A 20,323-nucleotide genomic window follows, 5' to 3' on the forward strand; every position below is an offset into this window, starting at 1 on the left:
CAAAGAGAGAGCACCGCCTGCGAACTGTAAACCCGACGGTGGCTTCGTGCCCCAAAGCCTCGCGGAGGGCGGGGAGAGGGCGTGGGAGTCAGGGTGAAGCTGTGAGTCCCGGGGTCCCGAGGACAGACTGGACTGAGACTTGTGATGGGACGAGCGGCGGTGGGGTCGGGCCAGGGGACCCAGGACCCAGCCCAGAAAGCTTTGGAGCGAGAGGGATGCGTACTTTTAGCGCCCGGGGAGGATGCGACCGTCCGCGTCAAAAGCAAACGGATCCCCGCTCTGAACTTCGTGAATTAAGATCATGAACACATTGGGTAAGTAGAAGGTCCGTCCGCACAGACATTTTCTCCCATGTCTTCCACAATAGGGACTTTACAAGAAAGCTGAAACTGGAGTTCGAGGTGTGTGAGGATGGGGATGGGTTGGGGGCCTCCTGGGTTTTCTGGTTGCTGACATTAAAAATAACTTTCCGGTGCTGATCCCTAAACACAGCCTGTAAAACTCAAGACTCTTCATCCCCCGGTCCTCACAGCCCTGGTGCCACGTAGACTGTGGTTACTGAATTTCCAGAATTGAATGGGGTCGCCCAGTGTCGGGATGACTCTATGGTAACGGGGGTTTTTTGTATTTTCTGGCTGCCTTCCCCTTTACACCCCGGTCTGTCAGTTTGTTCTGCCGTGATGGCTTGAGTGTTGCTATTACGATGCTGGAAGTTACACCAACAGTCTTTCAAATACCAGCAGGGTCATTCATGATGGACAGATTTCAGTCGGGAGCTTCCAGACCGGGAAGAAAAGCCAGGCGATCTACTTCTGAAAATTAGCCAGTGAAAACCCTATGGATCACAACAGAATATTGTGTGTACAGTGCTGGAAGATGTGTCCCCTAGGTTGGAAGGTGCTCAAAATGCAGAGTGGCCACAATGGACTCAAGCATACCAACAAACAGGCAACGTTTCCTTCTCTTGTCCATGGGGTTGCCATGAGTCAGAGCCCACCGCAGGGGAACTAACAAAAACAGCATCATGAAGAGACAGCACAGGAAGTGAAATTCAGGTCTCCTGAGTCCCTGTTGGAAGGACAGTGGGGTAACGACTAGAAACCAAATTCCATGTTTGGCAGGTCTTTGTAGCTGGGAGGGCTCATTACAGAGTAGTATATTGAGGGGAGGAGGGTGTAGAGCTTGGTTTCTACATAATTTTGCAAATTAGGAATATAGTTTAAAGCCAGGAAGCGCCCCCTTGGAACATGATGACTGATTAAAATTTTAATGGCTTTAAACTATATTCCTAATTTGCAAAATTATGTAGAAACCAAGCTCTACACCCTCCTCCCCTCAATATACTACTAGCTTTTTATTAGACTTTTAAAATAGATTATTAGAAGTCATAAACGATTTATTTCCCTTTCATGTTGTGTTAAAAACAGCATTAAGATTCAGTTTTCCCTAATAAGGGAATAGAAAAATTGCCCTGATGATTGTCATTTAGGTTTGATTGCCATGCACCTTTCCACTCCACTTCTAAGTAACGCTTACTTGTTTCATCATATGGTCCATTTATTCTATGTATCTTTAACATATCCTGCAGATACTAATGTACTTACTATCTATATTTAACACAACTTATAAATTCTTCACCTGTCTCATAAGTGACTTGATTATTCATTTTTCTACTTAACAATCCTGTTAGTTTTGCCTGTATCTCATAATCTTACTTACTATGTAATAGTCTTAGTTATCTAGGCCTGCTATAACAGAAATACCACAAGTGGTATCTTAACAAAGAGAAGTTTATTTTCTCACAGCCTAGTTGGCTAGAAGCCTGAATTCAGGGTGCCATCTCCGGGGGAAGGCTTTCTCTCTCTGTTGGCTCTGGGAAAAGATACTTGTCATCAGTCTTCTCAGGCTGAGGAGCTTCTCAGTGCAGGTCCAAAGGACTCACTATTCTCCGGGCTCTTATTTCTTGGTGGTATGAAGTCCCCCATCTCTCTGCTCACCTCTCTCTTGTATAGCTCAAAAGAGATTGGTTTAAAACACAACCTCGTCTTGTAGAGGAAACCCTGGTGACATAGTGGTTAAATGCTAGTCTGCTAACCAAAAAGTTGCAGTTCGAATCCGTCAGGTGCTCTTTGGAAGCTCTATGGTGCAGTTCTACTCCGTCCTATAGGGCTGCTATGAGTTGGAATAGACTCAACAGCAGTGGCTTTTTGGTTTTGATTTTTGGAATCTCATAGATTGAATCCTGCCTCATCAACATAACTGCCTCTAATCCTGCCTCATTAACATCAAAGACCTAAGATTTACAACACATAGGAAGATCACATCAGATGACAAAACGGTGAACAGTCACACAGTACTGGAAATCATGGCCTAGCCAAGTTGACACATATTTTTGGATGACATAATTCAATCCATGACATTCACCCAATTTTTTTTTTAATGCTTTCTATATGAGGATATTATCAAATAATACAGCAAACATACTTAATGAGGTCATCCAGCCAAGCATTCTTTCTTCTTGGAACTGAAGTCTAAGATGTTACGGTCCTGAATCAGAATGAGTCTGAGCCCGGTCGTCAGGCTCAGAGGGCCAGAGGGTCTTCAAAAATTCAAAAGTGTATGAATTGTTGTTTGAAATGTAAGTTGGTAGGGCCAGTTTGGAAAACAGTTTGACGATTCCTCAAAAAGTTGAACATAGAAGTGCATTAAAAAAAAAAAAAACCTTTGGCTACTTGTGGATTCTGACTTAAAGCGACCCTGTATGGCGCAGTACTATCTGTGGCTGCTAACCCAGAGGTCAGCAGTTCCAATCCACCAGCCACTCCTTGGAAACCCTGTGGGGCATTTTTACTCTGTCCTATAGGGTCAGTATGAGTCGGAATTGACTCGACGGCAACGCATCTGGTTTTTGAGTATGAGTCAATACGGATGACAAAGGGTTTGTTTGTTTTTTGACTACATGCTAAAAGGTAAACAACACTGTCATAAACTGTAGGTGGCACTCTGAGGTTATGAAATAGTTTGTGTAGTGCGCTGAGGCCCCTGTATTCTAGAGGCCAAAGCCAAAAAAAAAAAAAAAAAAAAGCCAAACCCGTGGCTGTCCAGTGGGTAGAACTGTCCCATACAGTTTCCAAGGAGCAGCTGGTGAACTGGAACTGTCAACCTTTGGTTAGCAGTCAAGCTCTTAACCACCACACTACCAGGGCTCCCTTGAGGCCAAAGCGTGCCCAGAAGACACTATTATGCCCTTCCTTGCATTTTGCAAGTAAACAAGAAAAGGTAGTCTGTATGGATTCATTAGGAAAACTTTTGGGGGGAGTAAAATCTCTATCCAAGAACTTCCCAGAGAGTCAAATAATATTTCTGATTTAAAACTTGAAAGAGCAAGAGAAAGCTTGTAGTCAATACAAAGGCTGGTGGGGGGAGGAGGGTGATGAAAGAGAGAAGAGAAAGTGAATTTTTTTTTTTTTTTAACTTCAATTCACAATGTACATCTAAGTCTTTGGGAAGATAACACACCTTGAATTGGGACTCACTCACATGGCGACCACAAGGATCAAAGACTGAAGAAACTGAAAAACCAAAAGGAAGGCTGGACTGTCGATGTCAACCTTCAGGTCTCAGGAACACTGTAAAGACTGAGTGGGGGTGGCAGTGTGGCTGTGGCTGTGGATGTGGCTGTGCAGAGGAGTCTGTAGCTACATGAAGTACAGGAGAAAATATCTTCTTTCATCCGGTGTCAAAATGACAATGTTTCCTGCAAATCCTCCATTCCCAGAGCAGTGGAGTTCGAACTTTAGCTTTTATGAGAATTGCCTGGAAAGCTTGCTGTTATGGACTGAATTGTGTCTCCCAAAATATATATTGTAAATCCTAACTTCTATGTCTGTGGTTATAATCCCATTTGGGAATGGGTTGTCTTTGTTATGCGAATGAGGCAGGATTAGTACAGAATGTGTCTTGAGTCAATCTCTTCTGAGATATAAAAGAGATTAAAACAAGCAACAAGAGAAGCAGAGATGGGGGAAGGCATGCCAAGCCACATGAAGATTGACCAGGAGTAGAAGCTCAGAAGAGACGAGGACCTTCCTCCAGAGCTGACACAGAGAGAAAGCCTTCCCCTAGAGCTGGCACCCTGAATCTAGACTACTAGCCTCTTAAACTGTGAGAAAATAAATTTCTGTTTGTTAAAGCCACCCACTTGTGGTATTTCTGTTATAGCAGCATAGATAACTAAGACACTTGCTAAAATATAGTTGGATGGACCCTATCCCTAGAGTTTCTAATTCGGTAGGTCTGGGATGAGGTCTGAAGATTGCTTTTCAAATAAGTTCCCAAATGCTACTGTTGCTGGTGGTCAGGGGACCACACTTTGAGAACCAATGCCCTAGAAATAGATCAAGAAAGAGAAAATGGTGGGTGAGTAAGGGAATGAAAGTTTGTCAATCTCCTTCTCTTGGGGCCTCTAGTGGGAGTTTCTCTAAACAGTGAGTCGTTTGTGGAGGGTTGCTGTGCTATGGATTGCTTTCGTGTGGCCTTTCTTACCATGGTCTTGTAACTCCCACCCAAGCGATTGGGTGGGACTGAGTAATAGGGTAATTGTGGCCCACCAAAGGGATTAGTCAGTTTTGCCATCCTGCTGGGCTTGAAATGAGCCACCCCACAGGTGGGAAAGAGAGAATCCAACCACCACCAAGAAAGAACAGCCAGGAGCAAAGAGCATGTCCTTTGGGCCCAGGATCCCTGTGCTGAGAAGCTCCTGGAACCAGGAGACAGAGAGAAAGCTATAACACTGAAGGCAGTGAGACCCGGCAGCAGAGACCCAGTGGCAGAGACCTGGCAGCAGAGACTCAGCAGCAGGAGACAGTGATAGAAAGCTAAGTGCCTCTGGGCAGAGTCTAGGGCCAGGGAGGGACATGCCTGTGAGCATGGCTGGGATAAGTCTGTCCTGATAGAACTGTATCCTTAGTGTTCCTGCGCCTGAATTATAACTGTTACTTCCCTAATAAACCCCATAATCGTGAGTATTGTCTGCGAGTTCTGCGTGGCCCTTGCAATGAATTATCGAACCTGGCAGAGACATAGAGACTGACATAGGAGGGATGGTTGATGTCAGAATTGATAAAGATGGTGGAGAGGGGAGGCATGTCTGTCCTCCACCTCATAGGAATCAGCCTTGGACTGTTGATCTTGATTCTCCTTTCCCCTTCTGAAGTTAGAGGAGGTCAAACACCGCTCCCGTGTCATTTTTATAAGGGTAATAGGTGGCTTCATGGTCCTATCCAGATCCCCTTTACTGGACCAGTGTACCCACCCCACCTGCTCTGCATGTTGGCTGCAAATGGCTCACAGACACCTCTTCTTCAGAGTATTGCCCTCAGACTTCTCCAGAGATTTTCCTATAGACAAAATCAGTCACCTCACCTGGGAGTTATGCCTCTGAGGGGCAGGGGTTAGCCCATAGCTAACGACTGACTGGCATGGGTTACAAAAGACCAGCCCTCTTGCTTCAAGGTGGGACTGACTATAGTGCCATTTATACTGAAGCTAAAATCCAGGAGAAATCTTGTCTATACTTCTCTCCTTTCCCCTGCCCTGCCCTGCTTCAATGGTTTGTTTTCTCCTGAGACTACTCTCAATAAGTGGTATGTGCCTGAATCATTTTTCAGGTTCTGTTTACAACGATTGGAGCACAAGTCAAGGAGTGTTCATGAGACCACAGGATCAAGACTTTGATGTATTCTGGGATGGCTACACTTTCCTAGAAATTTTGGAACTCCAACTCCAGAACTAACATGAGCATCCTTAAAGGTCAATAACCACCAATGTCCATACAGCCCACAGGGAAGGGAAAGACTGTATTGGAGTCTTACCTTCAGGACTGGGCTGCTCAGCAAATCTGGGAGTGGATGATTAGAAAGGATCTGAGTCCTGGTTATCTGGGACTTAAAACTTCCACACCCTGCTGGAGACTCTCCCCAAAAGCTTTGCAATCAGTGGAGACCTAGTGATTCTAGATGCCTTTTAGGTGGTTTACATGGCAATGAGTTTATGTGGGAGCCTTGCTGGCATACTGGCTAAGATCTATGGTTGTTAACCAATAGGTCAGTAGTTCAAATCCACTAGCTGCTCCTTGGAGACCCTCTGGGGCAGTTCTACTCTGTCCTATTGACTTCATGGCAACAGGTTTGTTTTTTTATGGTTTAGGTTTATGTGAAGATGCCTGGGCTTGGGACAGATAAGTTCCAGTTTATCTGATTTGCATGAAAAGGTCTGGGAACTACTGGTTCAAAGAAAAAAAATTGCAGTGAAAAATGGTACCAATAAAGATAATGGTGATAATTGCCGTGATAGTAATAGTAGTAAAGTTTAACTACTATAATGGACCTGGAGTCCTGAGACAACTCTGGCAGTTCACCCCCTCCCAGGAGGTTTCATGTTATGACTTTCCCTGGGGACTAAGATCTGTTATAGGAATTGAGGTGGGGAGTGCGGAGTGAGAGAATGAACAAGCTTATCTCTTGATCCTCTCTTTGTAAAGAGTTTATCATTAGTATTGTTATTAGTTACCTTCTGATCAGGACCGTTGACCCCATAGCTACCCCTCACGTACTCTCACTTCGAACTGCAAGGTAATTTTGGTTTCTGGGATAGGAAGATCTATTCATTTCCCTGGTCTTGGCTGTCCCCAGGACAATAATGTCTGTTTTCTGTTCAGGGACAGCCACTGGAGGGCACCAGGAATATATAGAGCCTGGATTTCTCAGCACAGATGTGGATTGAGACCTCTCCCTAATCTTCAAGTGTAATATGCTCAAACCGAAGGTTGAAATTCCCCTCTTTCATTAGTGGGAAATGTTGTTTTCCTGGAGTGTTCAGCTCTGTACATGAACTTGAGATTACTGGTTTAGGCTTGATTGTCCTGATATGAGAATAGTAAGGGATCCAAAACTCTTTTGGAAACTATTAAGGTCTCTGGAGGTTATCAAGACCCTCAGAGATTTAGAAGAAACTCAAAAAATGAGACATGCATTTTTCAACACCACTGGTAACTGGTTCTTTTGCTATAAGGGCAAGACCTGAGTGTTTGTGGGAGAAAGGGATGAGTTCACATTGAGGTCTGAGACTGGGCGTAATAGAGAATGTCTGAGAAGAGATGGACCAGAGACCCAGTAGAGTCAACTTCTAAAGGACCAGAGGCATCCTAGATGTTAAGAAAATTGGAGGTCCAATGGACAGGTACTGATAATCTTGCTCATTATGTATTTACTAGTGTTGCTTGTGGCTGTACAAACAGTTACATCTAGTGGTTTTCTTCTCATTCAGTTCCCATTTTTTGTCAGTGGCAGTTCTCATCATTCCTTTCTCCTTTCCTTTTAGGATTTGAATTCCAAGTTGGAGTAGTTTGGAACAGAGGTTATTGGTTCCACATCAACCTTATCAAAAATTTGGAACCTAAATTCAGAGCATGATATCCATGTACCTCGAATATACCAAAATGTAGACATAGCACTGAGAAGATAGAGCTAGAAATCTAAGAGTCGCTGGGTGAGCCAATTGCTCTGTGCCTGACCCTTCTGTAATCCCCTCACTGCCTTCACAACTGCCATTAAAAAAACCCAAAAAAACCAAACCCGTTGCCGTTGAGTCAATTATGACTTATAGCAAACTAATAGGACGGAGTAGAACTGCCCCATATGGTTTCCAAGGAGCACCTGATGGATTTGAACTGCCTGCCTTTTGGTTAGCAGCTGTAGCTCTTAACCACTATGACACCAGGGTTTTAATAGTGCCTAGTAAGAGATTCATGGAAGAACCAAATCCAATGGGCTATGGCCAATCAAACCAAACCAAACCCAGTGCCATCGAGTCGATTCCGACTCATAGAGACCCTATAGGCCAAAGTAGAACTGCCCCATAGAGTTTCCAAGGAGTGCCTGGCGGATTCGAACTGCCGACCCTTTGGTTAGCAGCCGTAGCACTTAACCACTAGGCCACCAGGATTTCCAGCCTAAATGGTAAAATTAAAAGAAAAAAAAAAAATCCATTTTCTGTCCTAGGTTTTAAGTTCAAGAAGACAAAATATCAAATTATTTTCAATTTCTCATGTGTGTTTACTGCCTATGAATTTTAGGATCTTTATAATCACTGCTGGCTCTGCTGTGTCTGGCTTAGTTTAGCAATATTCATGATGCTATAAAAAGATCAAGTAGGGGATTGCATTTTTATTTAGGTGCACAGCAGGATTATAACCCCCTGTATTGTTTGATATTTTACCCTGGTATTTAAATTTTCTGCACTTCATAAGTGCAAAATATATTTTAAAGTATAAGTACCTGTGTTCGAAACAATTTGTGAAAAAAAGAAACAGCTATTTTATTTCCCTTCCCTTACCTAATCTTCTCTTTCCTTAGTTTCTACCAATGATTTTTTAAAATACACGTCCATATAAACAAGTTCCATTTTAATTATAAAACTGTATGGAGCAGACAGTCATTCCTAGCTGACTCTTTGATCATCTGATAAGGAGTGGTTTTTTTGGTGTGCTTTTCTTCTGGTTTTATGTGTTTTTAGATTTTAACAGTGTGAATTAATTAATTAATTAATTAATTAGGGGTCCCTCAGGAGACCTGACTGGGAGTGTACAGAGGGGCCCTGATTCCAAGAGGTCTGTGCTCACTGTCACAGCATCACTGTGAACATCCAGGCCCAGCCATTGATGCTGCCTACTGCTTTTGAACGGGCCAAGGAGGGATCTAGAGAGCTTTTGAAAAAGCAAAATACTGAAGAACTAAGCTAAGTGGTCAAGGGATCAGGGACAAAGTGAGAGAGGAAGAAGGAGTATGACTCTAGGCATAATATGAGATTAGAGAAACACCACAATGAGCCCATCTGCTGCATAAATTTTTTTTTATTTTTTATTTGAGACAATGATGACTCCAAAGTTGGAGAGACCCAGGGTGAGAGGAGACAGCCCATCGTCCAGAGTGAAGGGACATCCCTGCCCAGGTGCCATGACCTGAATGCACTAAGGGACAGGCACCAGGGAAGGTTCTGGTAGGGTCTGACCTAGAAGGGCTTTAGGACCCACCATCATGGATATGTCCCTCCCTTCATGTAAGGTGAGGTTCCTGCTTTCACCCTGCCTTCAGAGGTCCTACAGGACAACTACAGGATGTCAGGGCAATGAAGGAGGACTGCATAGGGAGAGAAAGAGTGTCACAATGCATACCTAATTTCTAGGAGACAAGAGGCTATGAAGGGGACCCAGACAATCTTGTTGCCAGTTCCTGCTTTCTTTAAAACGTCAGCATGGGAAAAGAGTAGGTGTCAGAGCTTCTGGGTATTGCTTTTTGAGGATCATGGGGTAATCTGAACCATCTACCTTGATTTCATTTGGAATGGATTGGAAGAAAAATTGATACTTTGGGAAGAGAAAATTGGGGAGATAGGTTTCCCATTTCTAATTGTTCAAACACACACATATGCAGGTGCTTTGGTAGTACAGGATGGTTTGGTCATATGTAGGCTGGGCTGGAAGCAGTGCAGAGCGAAGATGGATTCTTAGTTACGTAGGTCCTTCAGGTGGGAGGAAGGGTTGCTACTTTTGCCACTCTCTGGCCCTTTCTACTGGGTTTCAAACTGCTTCAGGTACTCGAGGATGTCTGACTTGACTGTGCTGACTGAAGCCTTATGGTACCAGCGCATGACAGGGACTCCATCAGGTCCCACCAGGAACTTCTCAAAGTTCCAGCGGATGTCATGGACCTTCATAGGCTCCCAAAAGAGTTGGCTTGATGAGCCCAAAATCTCAGAGGGGGGAGGGCAGGAGTTCTGCAGCAGAGATATGAAAAATAAAAAATGTTTATTTCTGCTTCTGTCTGGTCCCCACCCCTATATAGTCTACTCACCATAATATATATCAATTATTAACTACCTGACATCCTCCCAATCAACCACAGACATATCAATGAATCATCGACAATACAACTACTACTATTCAAGCAACCAAGAGTTAGACAGCATGTTGCTAAACAGAACACATTCCTCCTTTCCCTGCTTCCCCCCCATTTTCATGATTATACCATAGTGCTTCAGAAAAAGAATATATAATTTGTCTAGCTTTAGTTTCCTTAGCTGAAAAATAATGGCTTGGATTAGTGTAGTTGTTCCCAGAGTTTGGGACTCCATAGGCCAGTAAAAGTTCAATGAGTATTTTTTTAGAGAGTAAAGGAAAATTACCAGCATTCATCATGACAATAAAAAATTTTAAAGAAAATTAAAATTTAAAAATGAAAGGATTTTTAAATATTGGGTTGAACCATATAAAATTTCCCGTATCATCATTTTGAACAATGAAACTGGCAATTTCATATGTTTTAACTTAATATCAGAATAAAGGATGGTCTTTTACATTCAACTAAGTTTTACAGAAAAACTCCCAATGTTGTCCTTTTTTTTTCTCATTTTGGTATGAATGAGTGAAAATTTCAACAAGATCCAGCCTTATTCCATAGGCCAGCATTCAGAAATCAGTGGACTAAGAGATCCTCAGGGGCCCTTCCATGCTGGTCTTCTGCAGCTCTAACATTCTGTGACTCTAAAAACACCACATGGCAGCTTACATAGGCATTTCTATGTTTGTCTCCCAACTAGATATGAGCTCCTATTAATATTTGTTAACTCATTGCATAGCCTAGTAGGGATTCAATAAACAATTGTTGAATAAATAAATCATTACTATTCAGTAGGGGAGGTTAGCCCACGTAAGAGTGGACGTACATACTCTTGTCAAAAAAGAGCTTATCAATTTTGTTGATTTGATAAACTCTTTTTTGACAAGAGTATGTACGTCCACTCTTACATGGGCTAACCTCCCCTACTGAATATGGATTGGACTGAACAATGGATTGGAGAGGGATGCTGGTGAGGAGTGAGCTTCTTGGATCAGGTGGACACTTGAGACTGTGTTGGCATCTCTTGCCTGGAGGGGAGATGAGAGGGTGGAGGGGGTTAGAAGCTAGCAAAATGGACACGAAAGGAGAGAATGGGGGGAGAGGGCGGGCTGTCTCATTAGGGGGAGAGTAACTGGGAGTGTGTAGCAAGGCGTATATGGGTTTTTGTGTGAGAGACGGACTTGATTTGTAAACTTTCACTTAAAGCACAATAAAAGTTATAAAAAAAAAAAGTTTATCATACAAACATTATGTGTTTCCTCTGCTTGAACTCAGAGCCCTACAATAGTTGTTGCCATGATCTCTGAACTTATTTGAGCATCTCCTTCCAAGGAGTCCACCCCCAATCCCAGACATGAGCCCCACTGCTTTCAGTGCATCCCTGCCTGAACAATCTATACCAAAATTATGTTCACTCACCTTCAGGAAAGTAAATATCTTCTGTTCTTTTTCTCCATTCACATCCCCTTTCTCAAAGAGCTGGAAATTGGGGACAAAGCCACCACCTGGACGCACGTACCTGCAACGAACCCGAGTGTTCCCAGGAGGGTTCAAATTAAGACAACGGTGTATAGTAATGGCTACCACAATTTTGCCAAAAAAAAAAAAAGGAAATGAGACATAAAGGGAGAGAGGTTGTAGATAGGGAAGGTGAAGAAAGAGAGGTATCTGGGTATCAGGACTTCATGCAATAGGCTTTATAGAGCCAATGGAGAATTCCAAGAATATTGGAAGGCCTTAGTTGAGCTTGATTACAGGAAATGGAAATAAACCCCTTCTCTTTCCCCTCAGTCTCCTCATGATTTGTTTCCATTTCATTCTCTTCTTTCTCCTAACCTTCCAACTCCGGAACCAGCATCTCTGTGCTGCTTTTCCACTATATGTTTCCCTGGTCTCACCATCAAAGAACTCAAAGTTAGTGAGACTACTTCAGCATTGCCACAAGGGCCAGAAAGAATTCAAAGCATCATGGTGATGTTCTTGAACCTATTAATCTACCATCCATACCAGAAGTTTCCAGAATGGAGGGCCTCTAGGCAGAGAGGGGAGGGAAAGTCCTGGCAAGACGTCTGCAGGCACTCACTTGAGTCCAGAAAGGATCTCTGAGTTCTTTCCTGGTTCTTGTTTTCCAAATTGGTTGCAAGGAAAGCCCAATACAACTAGACCAAAAGGCTTCAGCTCCTCTTGTAGTGCATTCAATTCTGTAGGTAGAGAACAGAAAGCATAGGTAGCTTGACCAGCATCCCTGCTTTGATCAGAGAAACATCATTGGGTTTTTCCATTTAACACCTAAAGAAATTGAATACTATAAAAAGAAAGGTTCAAGGTTATAGAGATTGACAGGTTTCCAGAATTCTTTGGCTGCTTTTTTTCTCACACAGTATTTTTCACAACTGGCTGTACTTCAAAATTCAATGGGAACAATTTTTAGAAAACACAGGTTGGTTGGTCCTATATGGGGGTCCTATTTGATTCAGAAGAGAAGCCATATTTGAAAGCCACTTCCTTCCTTAGTTGGTGGACTGAGCAAAAATTTTTTTAAGGAAAAGGCAAATCTTTTCCACCCCCACCCCAGTCTGCTCCATAATGACACAACTTGAGGATTATGGGGGCACTACAGTCACATTCCCAGGAGCACACTTTGGTGCTCTAACCTGGGAGTGGCAGAGGGAATCAGAGAAATTTGAAGCCTAGCTCCACAGTATTCTCTGCTCTCTTATCAATTCTAGTGACCTAACTAATGCCTTTTCCCCTGGAATCCTCACTGGCACTCCAGGGCACAAACTCTAACTTGCTCCTTACCACTACCAGGAAGTTGTCCAACTTGTCTGCCTAGGCTTGGAGCATTATTTCCATCTTAGTCATTTTCAGGTCAAATTTATTAGTCCCTTTGAGGAGCACCAAACAGTACCATTGAGACTCAGCTCTACCTGCTGGCATCTCCCCTAAGAACCTGCTCTTATACAGAGAGTGGCTCTCTATTTTTATGTATTTCCTCAGTTATTGTCCACACACATCTCCCTCTTATCTTTAGCAATCAAGAATATTTCCTTCCCATCAATGACCGCCCTGACAGGGAACACAAAAGAGAGTCCCTGATGGAGCAGGAGAAAAGTGTGGAGCAGAACTCAAATTCACGTAAAAAGACCAGACTTAATGGTCTGACTGAGACTGGAGGAACCCCCAAAGCCATGGCCCCCAGACACTCTGTTAGCCCAGAACTAAAACCATTCCGAAGCCTACGCTTCAAGTAAAGATTAGACTGCACTATAAAACATAAAATAACACTCATAGGGAGTATGCTTCTTAGTTCGATCAGATACATGAGACCAAATGGGCGGCTCCTGTCTGGAGGCAGGATGAGAGGGCAGGAAGGGACAGGAATTGGTTGAATGGACACAGGAAACCCAGGGTGGAAAGGGAGAGTGTGCTGCCACATTACAGAAATTGCAACTAGTGTCATAACAATATGTGTATAAATTTTTGTATGAGAAATTAACTTCAACTGTAAACTTTCATCTAAAGCACAATTTAAAAAAGGGGAAATACATAAATATAAAGAATGTTTCCTTCTTAAAGCAGAAATAGAGTACTTGAGTGGAGCAGACAGTTAACATGCTTGGCTGCTAACCAAAAAGTTGGAAGTTTGAGTCTACCCAGAGGCACTTCAGAAGAAAGGCCTGGTGATCTACTTCTGAAAAATCAACCATTGAAAACCCTGCGAAACATGGTTCTGCTCTCACACATATGGGGCCACCGGAAGTCAGAATGAACTTGACGGCAGCTGGTTGGTCGGTTGGAATAGTAGAAATACTTCACAGACCTTGATTCTGGTCCTTTGGCAAGTTTCCTCTTATTTTCCTCATCTGGAGTGTAATTTGAATGAGATACACTTTTAAATCCTCACTAACTATGTAATTCAATAAATTATATCGCGGCAAAGTAATGGAAAATTATATACCTTAGAAGTGAATGAGGAAACTCATTACGTGTTGTTATAGAATAATCTCCAAGATATTTTACCATGTGAAAAAGCAAGGTGCAAATGGTTACCTAAAGGGAAGGGAACATAAAAGGTTTCATTGTAAAACCTTTTGTATCTTTTGAATTTTGTAAATGTATCGCCTATTCAACATATAACATGTTTAAATTAAACCTAAAGCAGAAAATAAAGTCCTTGTCATGTCAAGAACAGCATCTGTCTCTAGTATAATCCGTATAGAACTTTAAATCACCTTTTCTGGATAACCAGGAAACTCAAACTCTTCTTGATGAGCGCACAAAGAAAGAAAAATCTACCTCAGCCACTATAGAAAGTTGGGCCAAGTGTGGAGAGATGGAGCATTCTCCCATATTACCAGTCACCTCGCCAGCCTTCACACTACCCCAAAGGTATTCAGATAGAAAACCACATTCCCTTCTTCTCTGTCATTTTGAGATGCCCATTGATCTCAAAATCTTTTCCCAAAGATCAATCCTATCTCCTGTTGTTACCAGGAGTCACCAATAAGAAATATAAAAGCAACCCCTGACAGGCAAGATCTAGTCTGGAAATCATAGCTAGGCCTTGGTATTCTCCTGTCGAACACAAACAATTTCACAAAACATCAATAACATATAACCTGTGACCATAAATGATCAGGGCAAAAATAAGACCACTCTGTAATCATGTCCGAACACAGGCAAAACAAGAACATTTTCCAAGCCAAAAAAGGGACCAAACATCCCTCATTCTTGCCAATATGAGTGACTGACACTTCTTTACTATTACAGCTTTGTTTTTGTTGTCGAGTTGGCCTCTGACTCACAGCTATCGCACAGCAACCCCATATAAGAGTAGAACTGCCCCATAGGGTTTTCTTGGCTGTAATTCTTATGAAAGCAGATTGCCAGGTCTTCATCTCATGTGGCCACTGAGTGGGTTCAAACTGTCAGTGTTTAACAATTGCACCACCAGGGCTTCTTGAGGTGCATTAGTCTTGCTTTATTCCTCCCTACGTGTAGATATGATTTACTAAGATATCCAATCACAGAATTGCCCCCATTTCCTGACAGCATCCAATCCAGAGCAAAACTTCAGTTCCTTGAATCCTTCCCCAAATCACCTAACACAAGGCCGGACACTATAATAAGTTCTTTCTAATGCCTTACTAAGAAGCCCTATAATTCCCTACAGTGTATGTTCTCCCAGGTAGCACTGAGCAACAAACTCAACTTGTTCAACTATAGGTGTGTTTCTGGTGGTCTTTGGTTCAATCTTAGTTCTCAAGTGTAGAGAGAATTCTTCTGGTAGTCTAAGGAGCAGAGCAGTGGTAGGACATAGGGGAATGGAATCATATCTCTCCTCTGCCACCAAAAGAATACACTAGCAAAAATTTCTGTAATTAGAATATGTAAATAGAATATGGCCATCTGGTAAAGCTAGTTCCAAAAGAGTTGAAACATGAGTTCTCACCAGGATACTGAGCTGTTAAGCCTCAATAGGTGGCCACATTGACGAAGAGGACATGCTTGCCCACATACTGCTTGAACTGGATATATTCCTCGCCGTTGAGAGTGAGGGCTCCATACTCATAGATGTTGCCTGTCACCCCTTTGTAGCAATCCATCTGAAATGTAATAAAAAATAATCATAAAGATGCAATAGTAAAATAAACAATTCCCAAATACCTGTAAACTTTTTCAAAATACTCAAAGACCTTTCATGCAATAAGTTGAAACTCTGAGAACTGAAGAGACTTTTCAAGTAATATTTATAATCGGGTTCACACCACTACTAGAATTTATGTCTTCTGACTTTTTTTCTTCTTCTTTCTTTGTGGAGGAACAAGCTTCATAATGCTCTTCCCATTTCTGGAAAATTAATACATCTCACCTCTGTTCTGGCAATGCACCCTCCCCTACATCCTTACTCCCACCTCCAGTCATCCATCCCTTCTCAAATATTCTTAATAGACTTTTGCAGAGTTTATCATAATAGAAATAAGTTCTACATTAATTTATCATTTATGTGTTCTTATATTGTAATTTCCTTCCCAAAGCCAGGCCCAAAACATGACCCTTCTCTTGATCCCCTTGAAGAATCTTTTCAAAGTTTGCCTATGGGGTGCTCACTGTTACCAATCCCCCTCTTCTTATCCTTATATTGTGGAGAAACAATTTAGACTGCTCAGGAATGGGGGATTATAAATTATAAAGCCTAGGGAGGAAACTTCCTATCAACAGGCATACCAAGGCTAAAAGGCAGACTGAGCCTGGAACCAAAGACCAAGCTCTTGTTATAAGAGGGGTTGGATTTAAACTAGACAGACTTCCTGGAGATGTGGAGGAAAGTCTTAGAGTTTTAAAGTAATATAATTTGGGGTATGTGGGATCTTAGTTCACCAAGGTCTGCCCCACGCAGTGAAGGAATACCCATAGGTGAGCTTCTATGGTGAAAGTGGGGCAAGAAGATTTATCATCTACTTAAGTCTGTAAATACTGACACCAGGACACCAGGCAATAGCTGTTCTTTCACTATTCTTGGCGAGAAGGAGGTTCCCTCTAGGGCAAGCCCCTTTCCTAAGTGTCCATACATCCATTCACACCTGCGCACACACAGAAGTCCATATATTTGGGAGCATCACCCTAAGGAACTCCCTGTGAAGGGGTTGCCATCTATGTGCCTGCATTCTCCTTGCCTTCATGCCAACATTGCTCTGTGCTAAACGATTTCTAGCATTTGCCCTTCTTGTTACTGCAGTAGAAAGCTACATGGAAATCACTCTGTAAGCTGGAATGCAGGGTCCCAGGAAAATTGTAGACTTAAAGTCTCCAATCCTTCCTTTCCAGCTCACCCATATTCTTTGATTCTGCTTCAATTTGTTTAGGTCTGTCTGAAGAGGTCAGGATACCCGAAAACATAAGCTTTTCATAAGAAAATTTTCTACATCCAGAACTCACACCTACTCAGGAAGCAGTGACTGATACAGACCTGGAAATTCACTTTGGAGATTGCTTTTTTATTTCAGAGAGGGGGAGTAATCTTACTGCAGGTACCAGCTGTTGATTTTACATGCATCATCTTAGTCTTCACATGAACTCAATAACAGAGCTAATTCAAGTGTTGTCTGAGGACTAACCTTGGGAGCAATGTTAGAGATGCAAATGCCTGGGCCCTACCTCAGAGCTACAGGATCAGAAGCTATGGGGTTAGAGCCTAGAGATCTGTTCTACAACAAGCTCTTTACATGATTCATAGGCAAGCTAAACTCTGAGATGCCCTGCATTACCAGATGGGCATTGTTCTTCATCTTTTATAGATGGGAGGAAGAAACCAATACAAGATATGTGACAGGTCTAAGGCCACAGCGAGGCTCAAGTTTTTGAATGAATTTGTGTGGTTTTAAAGTTAGCACTTGTTGCCTCAAATCATCTACTTCAGCCTCAACTCCTAACCCCACCTCATAAACCCCTAGACATATACACACACCTTTTACCAGGGCAGCTGAGATCCAGTATAGGGGCTTTCTGATGGGTGTCAGGCAATTTGGGGCAGAACTAAGACCTAAGAGCACATTCTCTTCCTCAGATCGCAGCCTTGTCTCCACCTCACCACAACCATCTCCTCTATGATTACAACTGGCTGACAGCCATCATAGCCTTATATACTTTATTGTTCCCTGAAAAAAAAAGCTTTTCTTTCTCTGACCCTGGAACCCCTCTGAGCACATTCCCGTACCAGCTTCTTTTCTCCCTCTTCCTGCTTTCTGCCCGAGCAGCCTCTCCTAGAGATCAGGTCTAGCTTCTTCTCAATCCCTTTGCCTTTCAAGACCCGCCCCATTTCCCGGGAACCAGAAGGCTGCTCCTTAGATAAGTTTGAGACAAGTCTGGAGATTGGCTCTGGCCTATCAAGCGGCCCCCAGAAATAAACAGGAAGGAGAATGTACGCTTTGTCCACGGTCTACGCGTGTCTCGATGAACCCCAAGCACAGAGGAGAAGAAGGTCCACTTGAGAGACAGTCGGTTTAGGAGAGGCCCTGCCGCAGACGCAGAAGTTTGGGAAGAGCTGGGAAGGCGGATCTCTTCCTTAGAGAACAGGGGAGGGAAGAGCTCCTTGCATCCCTGGAGGCCGAGCTAGTCTTCAGGTGCTCAGATCCACCTGGGTCCCCTGCGGGACACTCACCTTCATCTTCTCCTGGTTCGGGCTCGGCTGAACAAAGCCCACCAGCAACAGCGAGAAAAGATAGGAAGCCCAGACCTGCCGGATCATGGTTCGTACTAGGAGGTCCCAACGAGTCTGATATCCAGCGGAATCTCGGCCCCTTTTGAGCCCCTGGCAGGGACCAGTTTGAAGACTCGCCCTCCAATCGCAGGGCGGCATTCGGTCCCACCCTTTCCCTCCCTCTAGCCCCTCCCCCCTCGCTTGCGCCCCCCTCCCCAGGGCACTGGGGAGATGGGACTCGCACGCGTTCCAGAATCTGAGATACTGCCCCTGCCCTCTCCAGGTGAGTGTCACTTCCTACGCGGTGGCGCAGTTAAGAGCTAGGCTGCCATGCAAACCCTGGTGGCGTAGTGGTTGAGTGCTAACCAAAATGTGGGCAGATCGAATCCACCAGGCGCTGCTTGCAAATTCTATGAGGCAGTTCTACTCTGTTTTATAAGGTCGCTATGAGTCAGAATCGACTCGATGGCAGTGAGTTTTGTTTTGTTTTTTTGCCATGCAGAAGATCGGCAATTCGAATCCATCAACAGCTCCTTGGAAATCCTATGGGCCAGCTCTACTCTGTCCTATAGGGTTACTGTAAGTCAGAATCCACTGGAAGACAGCGGTGCGGCTTTTTCGTACCTGGATATCCAGGAAGTAAAGCCACTGCCAGATAGTTTGAGTTTAGTTATTCCAAAGCACATCACAATGCTTTTATCACAGCTTAAAAAACAAAAGATCTTTCTAAAGTTTCTAGTACCACTTATGTTATAAGAGAGTCAGGAGAAAATTGACACTGGGTGAAAAATATCCTCAGTGTAAAGAGGAAAGATTAATGTTTATTATACCAATACTGCTTAAAAGTCTAGAAGAAAAACGGCCCTACAGGAAATGAGCAATTCACTTGAAAAGGAATGAGAATGAAGAAACTATAGAAAAAAATTCCCTCTCCAGTAAACATATATATATATATATATAGTTATTAGGTGTGGTGGAGCTGGTTCTAACTCATAGCAACCCTACGTGCAACAGAAAGAAACACGGCCTGGTTCTGTGCCATCCTCAAAATTATTATGCTTGAGCCCATTGTTGCAGCCACTTTGTCAATCCGTCTCATTGAGTGTCTTTCTCTTTTTCACTGACCCTCTACTTTACCAAGCATGAAGTCCTCCAGGGACTGGTCCCTCCTGATAACATGATCAAAGTATGTGAGATGTAGTCTCGCCATCCTTGCTTCTAAGGAGCATTCTGGCTGTATTTCTTCTGAGACAGATTTGTTCGTTCTTTTGGCAGTCAATGGTATATTCAACATTCTTCCCCAACACTATAATTCAAAGGCGTGAATTTTTCTTCAGTCTTCCTTATTCCTTGTCCAGCTTTTGCATGCATTGTGAGATGATTGAAAACATCATGGCTTGGTCAGGTGCACCTTAGTCTTCAAGGTGACATCTTTACTTTTTAATACTTTAAAGAGGTCTTTTGCAGCAGATTTGCCCAATGCAATACATAGTTTGATTTCTTGACTGCTGCTTCCATGGTGTTGATTGTGGATCCAAGTAAAACGAAATCCTTGACAAGCGCAATCTTTTCTCTGTTTACCATGATGTTGCTTATTGGTCCAGTTATAGGGATTTTTGTTTTCTTTATGTTGAGCTGTAATTCATACTGAAGGCTGTAATCTTTGATCTTCATCAATAAGTGCTTTAAGTCCTCTTCACTTTCAGCAAGTAAGATTGTGTCATCTGCATACTGCACGTTGTTAATAAGTCTTCCTCCAATCCTGATGCCATGTTCTTCTTCATATAGCCCAGCTTCTTGGGTTATTTGCTCAATATACAGATTGAATAAATATGGTGAAAGGATACAACCCTGACACACACCTTTCCTGACTTTAAACCATGCAGTATCCCCTTGTTCTGTCTGAACAACTGCCTCTTGATCCATGTACAGGTTCCTCATGAGGACAATTAAGTGTCCTGGAATTCCCCTTCTTTGCAATGTTATCCATAATTTGTTATGATCCACACAGTCAAATGCCTTGGCAGAGTCAATAAAACACAGGTAAACATCTTTCTGGTATTCTCTGCTTTCAACCAAGCTTTTTTTTTTAGCTCAGGGAAAGGCCAAAAAGTTCAGGGTCTTTCTTTCTCCAGGACCTTGAGACAAGATTATGCCCAAGAAG

The 20,323-nt window shown here is 43.0% G+C and overlaps 2 protein-coding genes across 2 annotated transcripts in view; one reads left to right on the plus strand and one right to left on the minus strand.

The window, feature by feature from the left end:
* Positions 1-8,898: 8,898 nt before the first annotated feature.
* Positions 8,899-18,308, minus strand: LOC126077422 (glutathione peroxidase 6-like). Its single transcript, XM_049886879.1, has 5 exons — positions 18,121-18,308; positions 15,412-15,565; positions 12,040-12,157; positions 11,376-11,475; positions 8,899-9,834 (listed from the first exon to the last, which is right to left on the minus strand). Exons 1-5 carry the CDS (start codon positions 18,205-18,207, stop codon positions 9,628-9,630), a joined length of 666 nt encoding a protein of 221 aa, XP_049742836.1. The 5' UTR covers positions 18,208-18,308; the 3' UTR covers positions 8,899-9,627.
* LOC126077429 (epididymal secretory glutathione peroxidase) overlaps positions 18,214-20,323 on the plus strand; it is a 39,225-nt gene continuing 37,115 nt past the window's right edge. Inside the window, exon 1 of the mRNA XM_049886894.1 lies at positions 18,214-18,442. The gene's annotated coding sequence lies outside the window, so the exon portion shown is untranslated. The remainder of the gene's footprint in view (positions 18,443-20,323) is intronic.

This window comes from Elephas maximus, chromosome 1, assembly GCF_024166365.1.
Source record: "Elephas maximus indicus isolate mEleMax1 chromosome 1, mEleMax1 primary haplotype, whole genome shotgun sequence".
NCBI lineage: Eukaryota > Metazoa > Chordata > Mammalia > Proboscidea > Elephantidae > Elephas > Elephas maximus.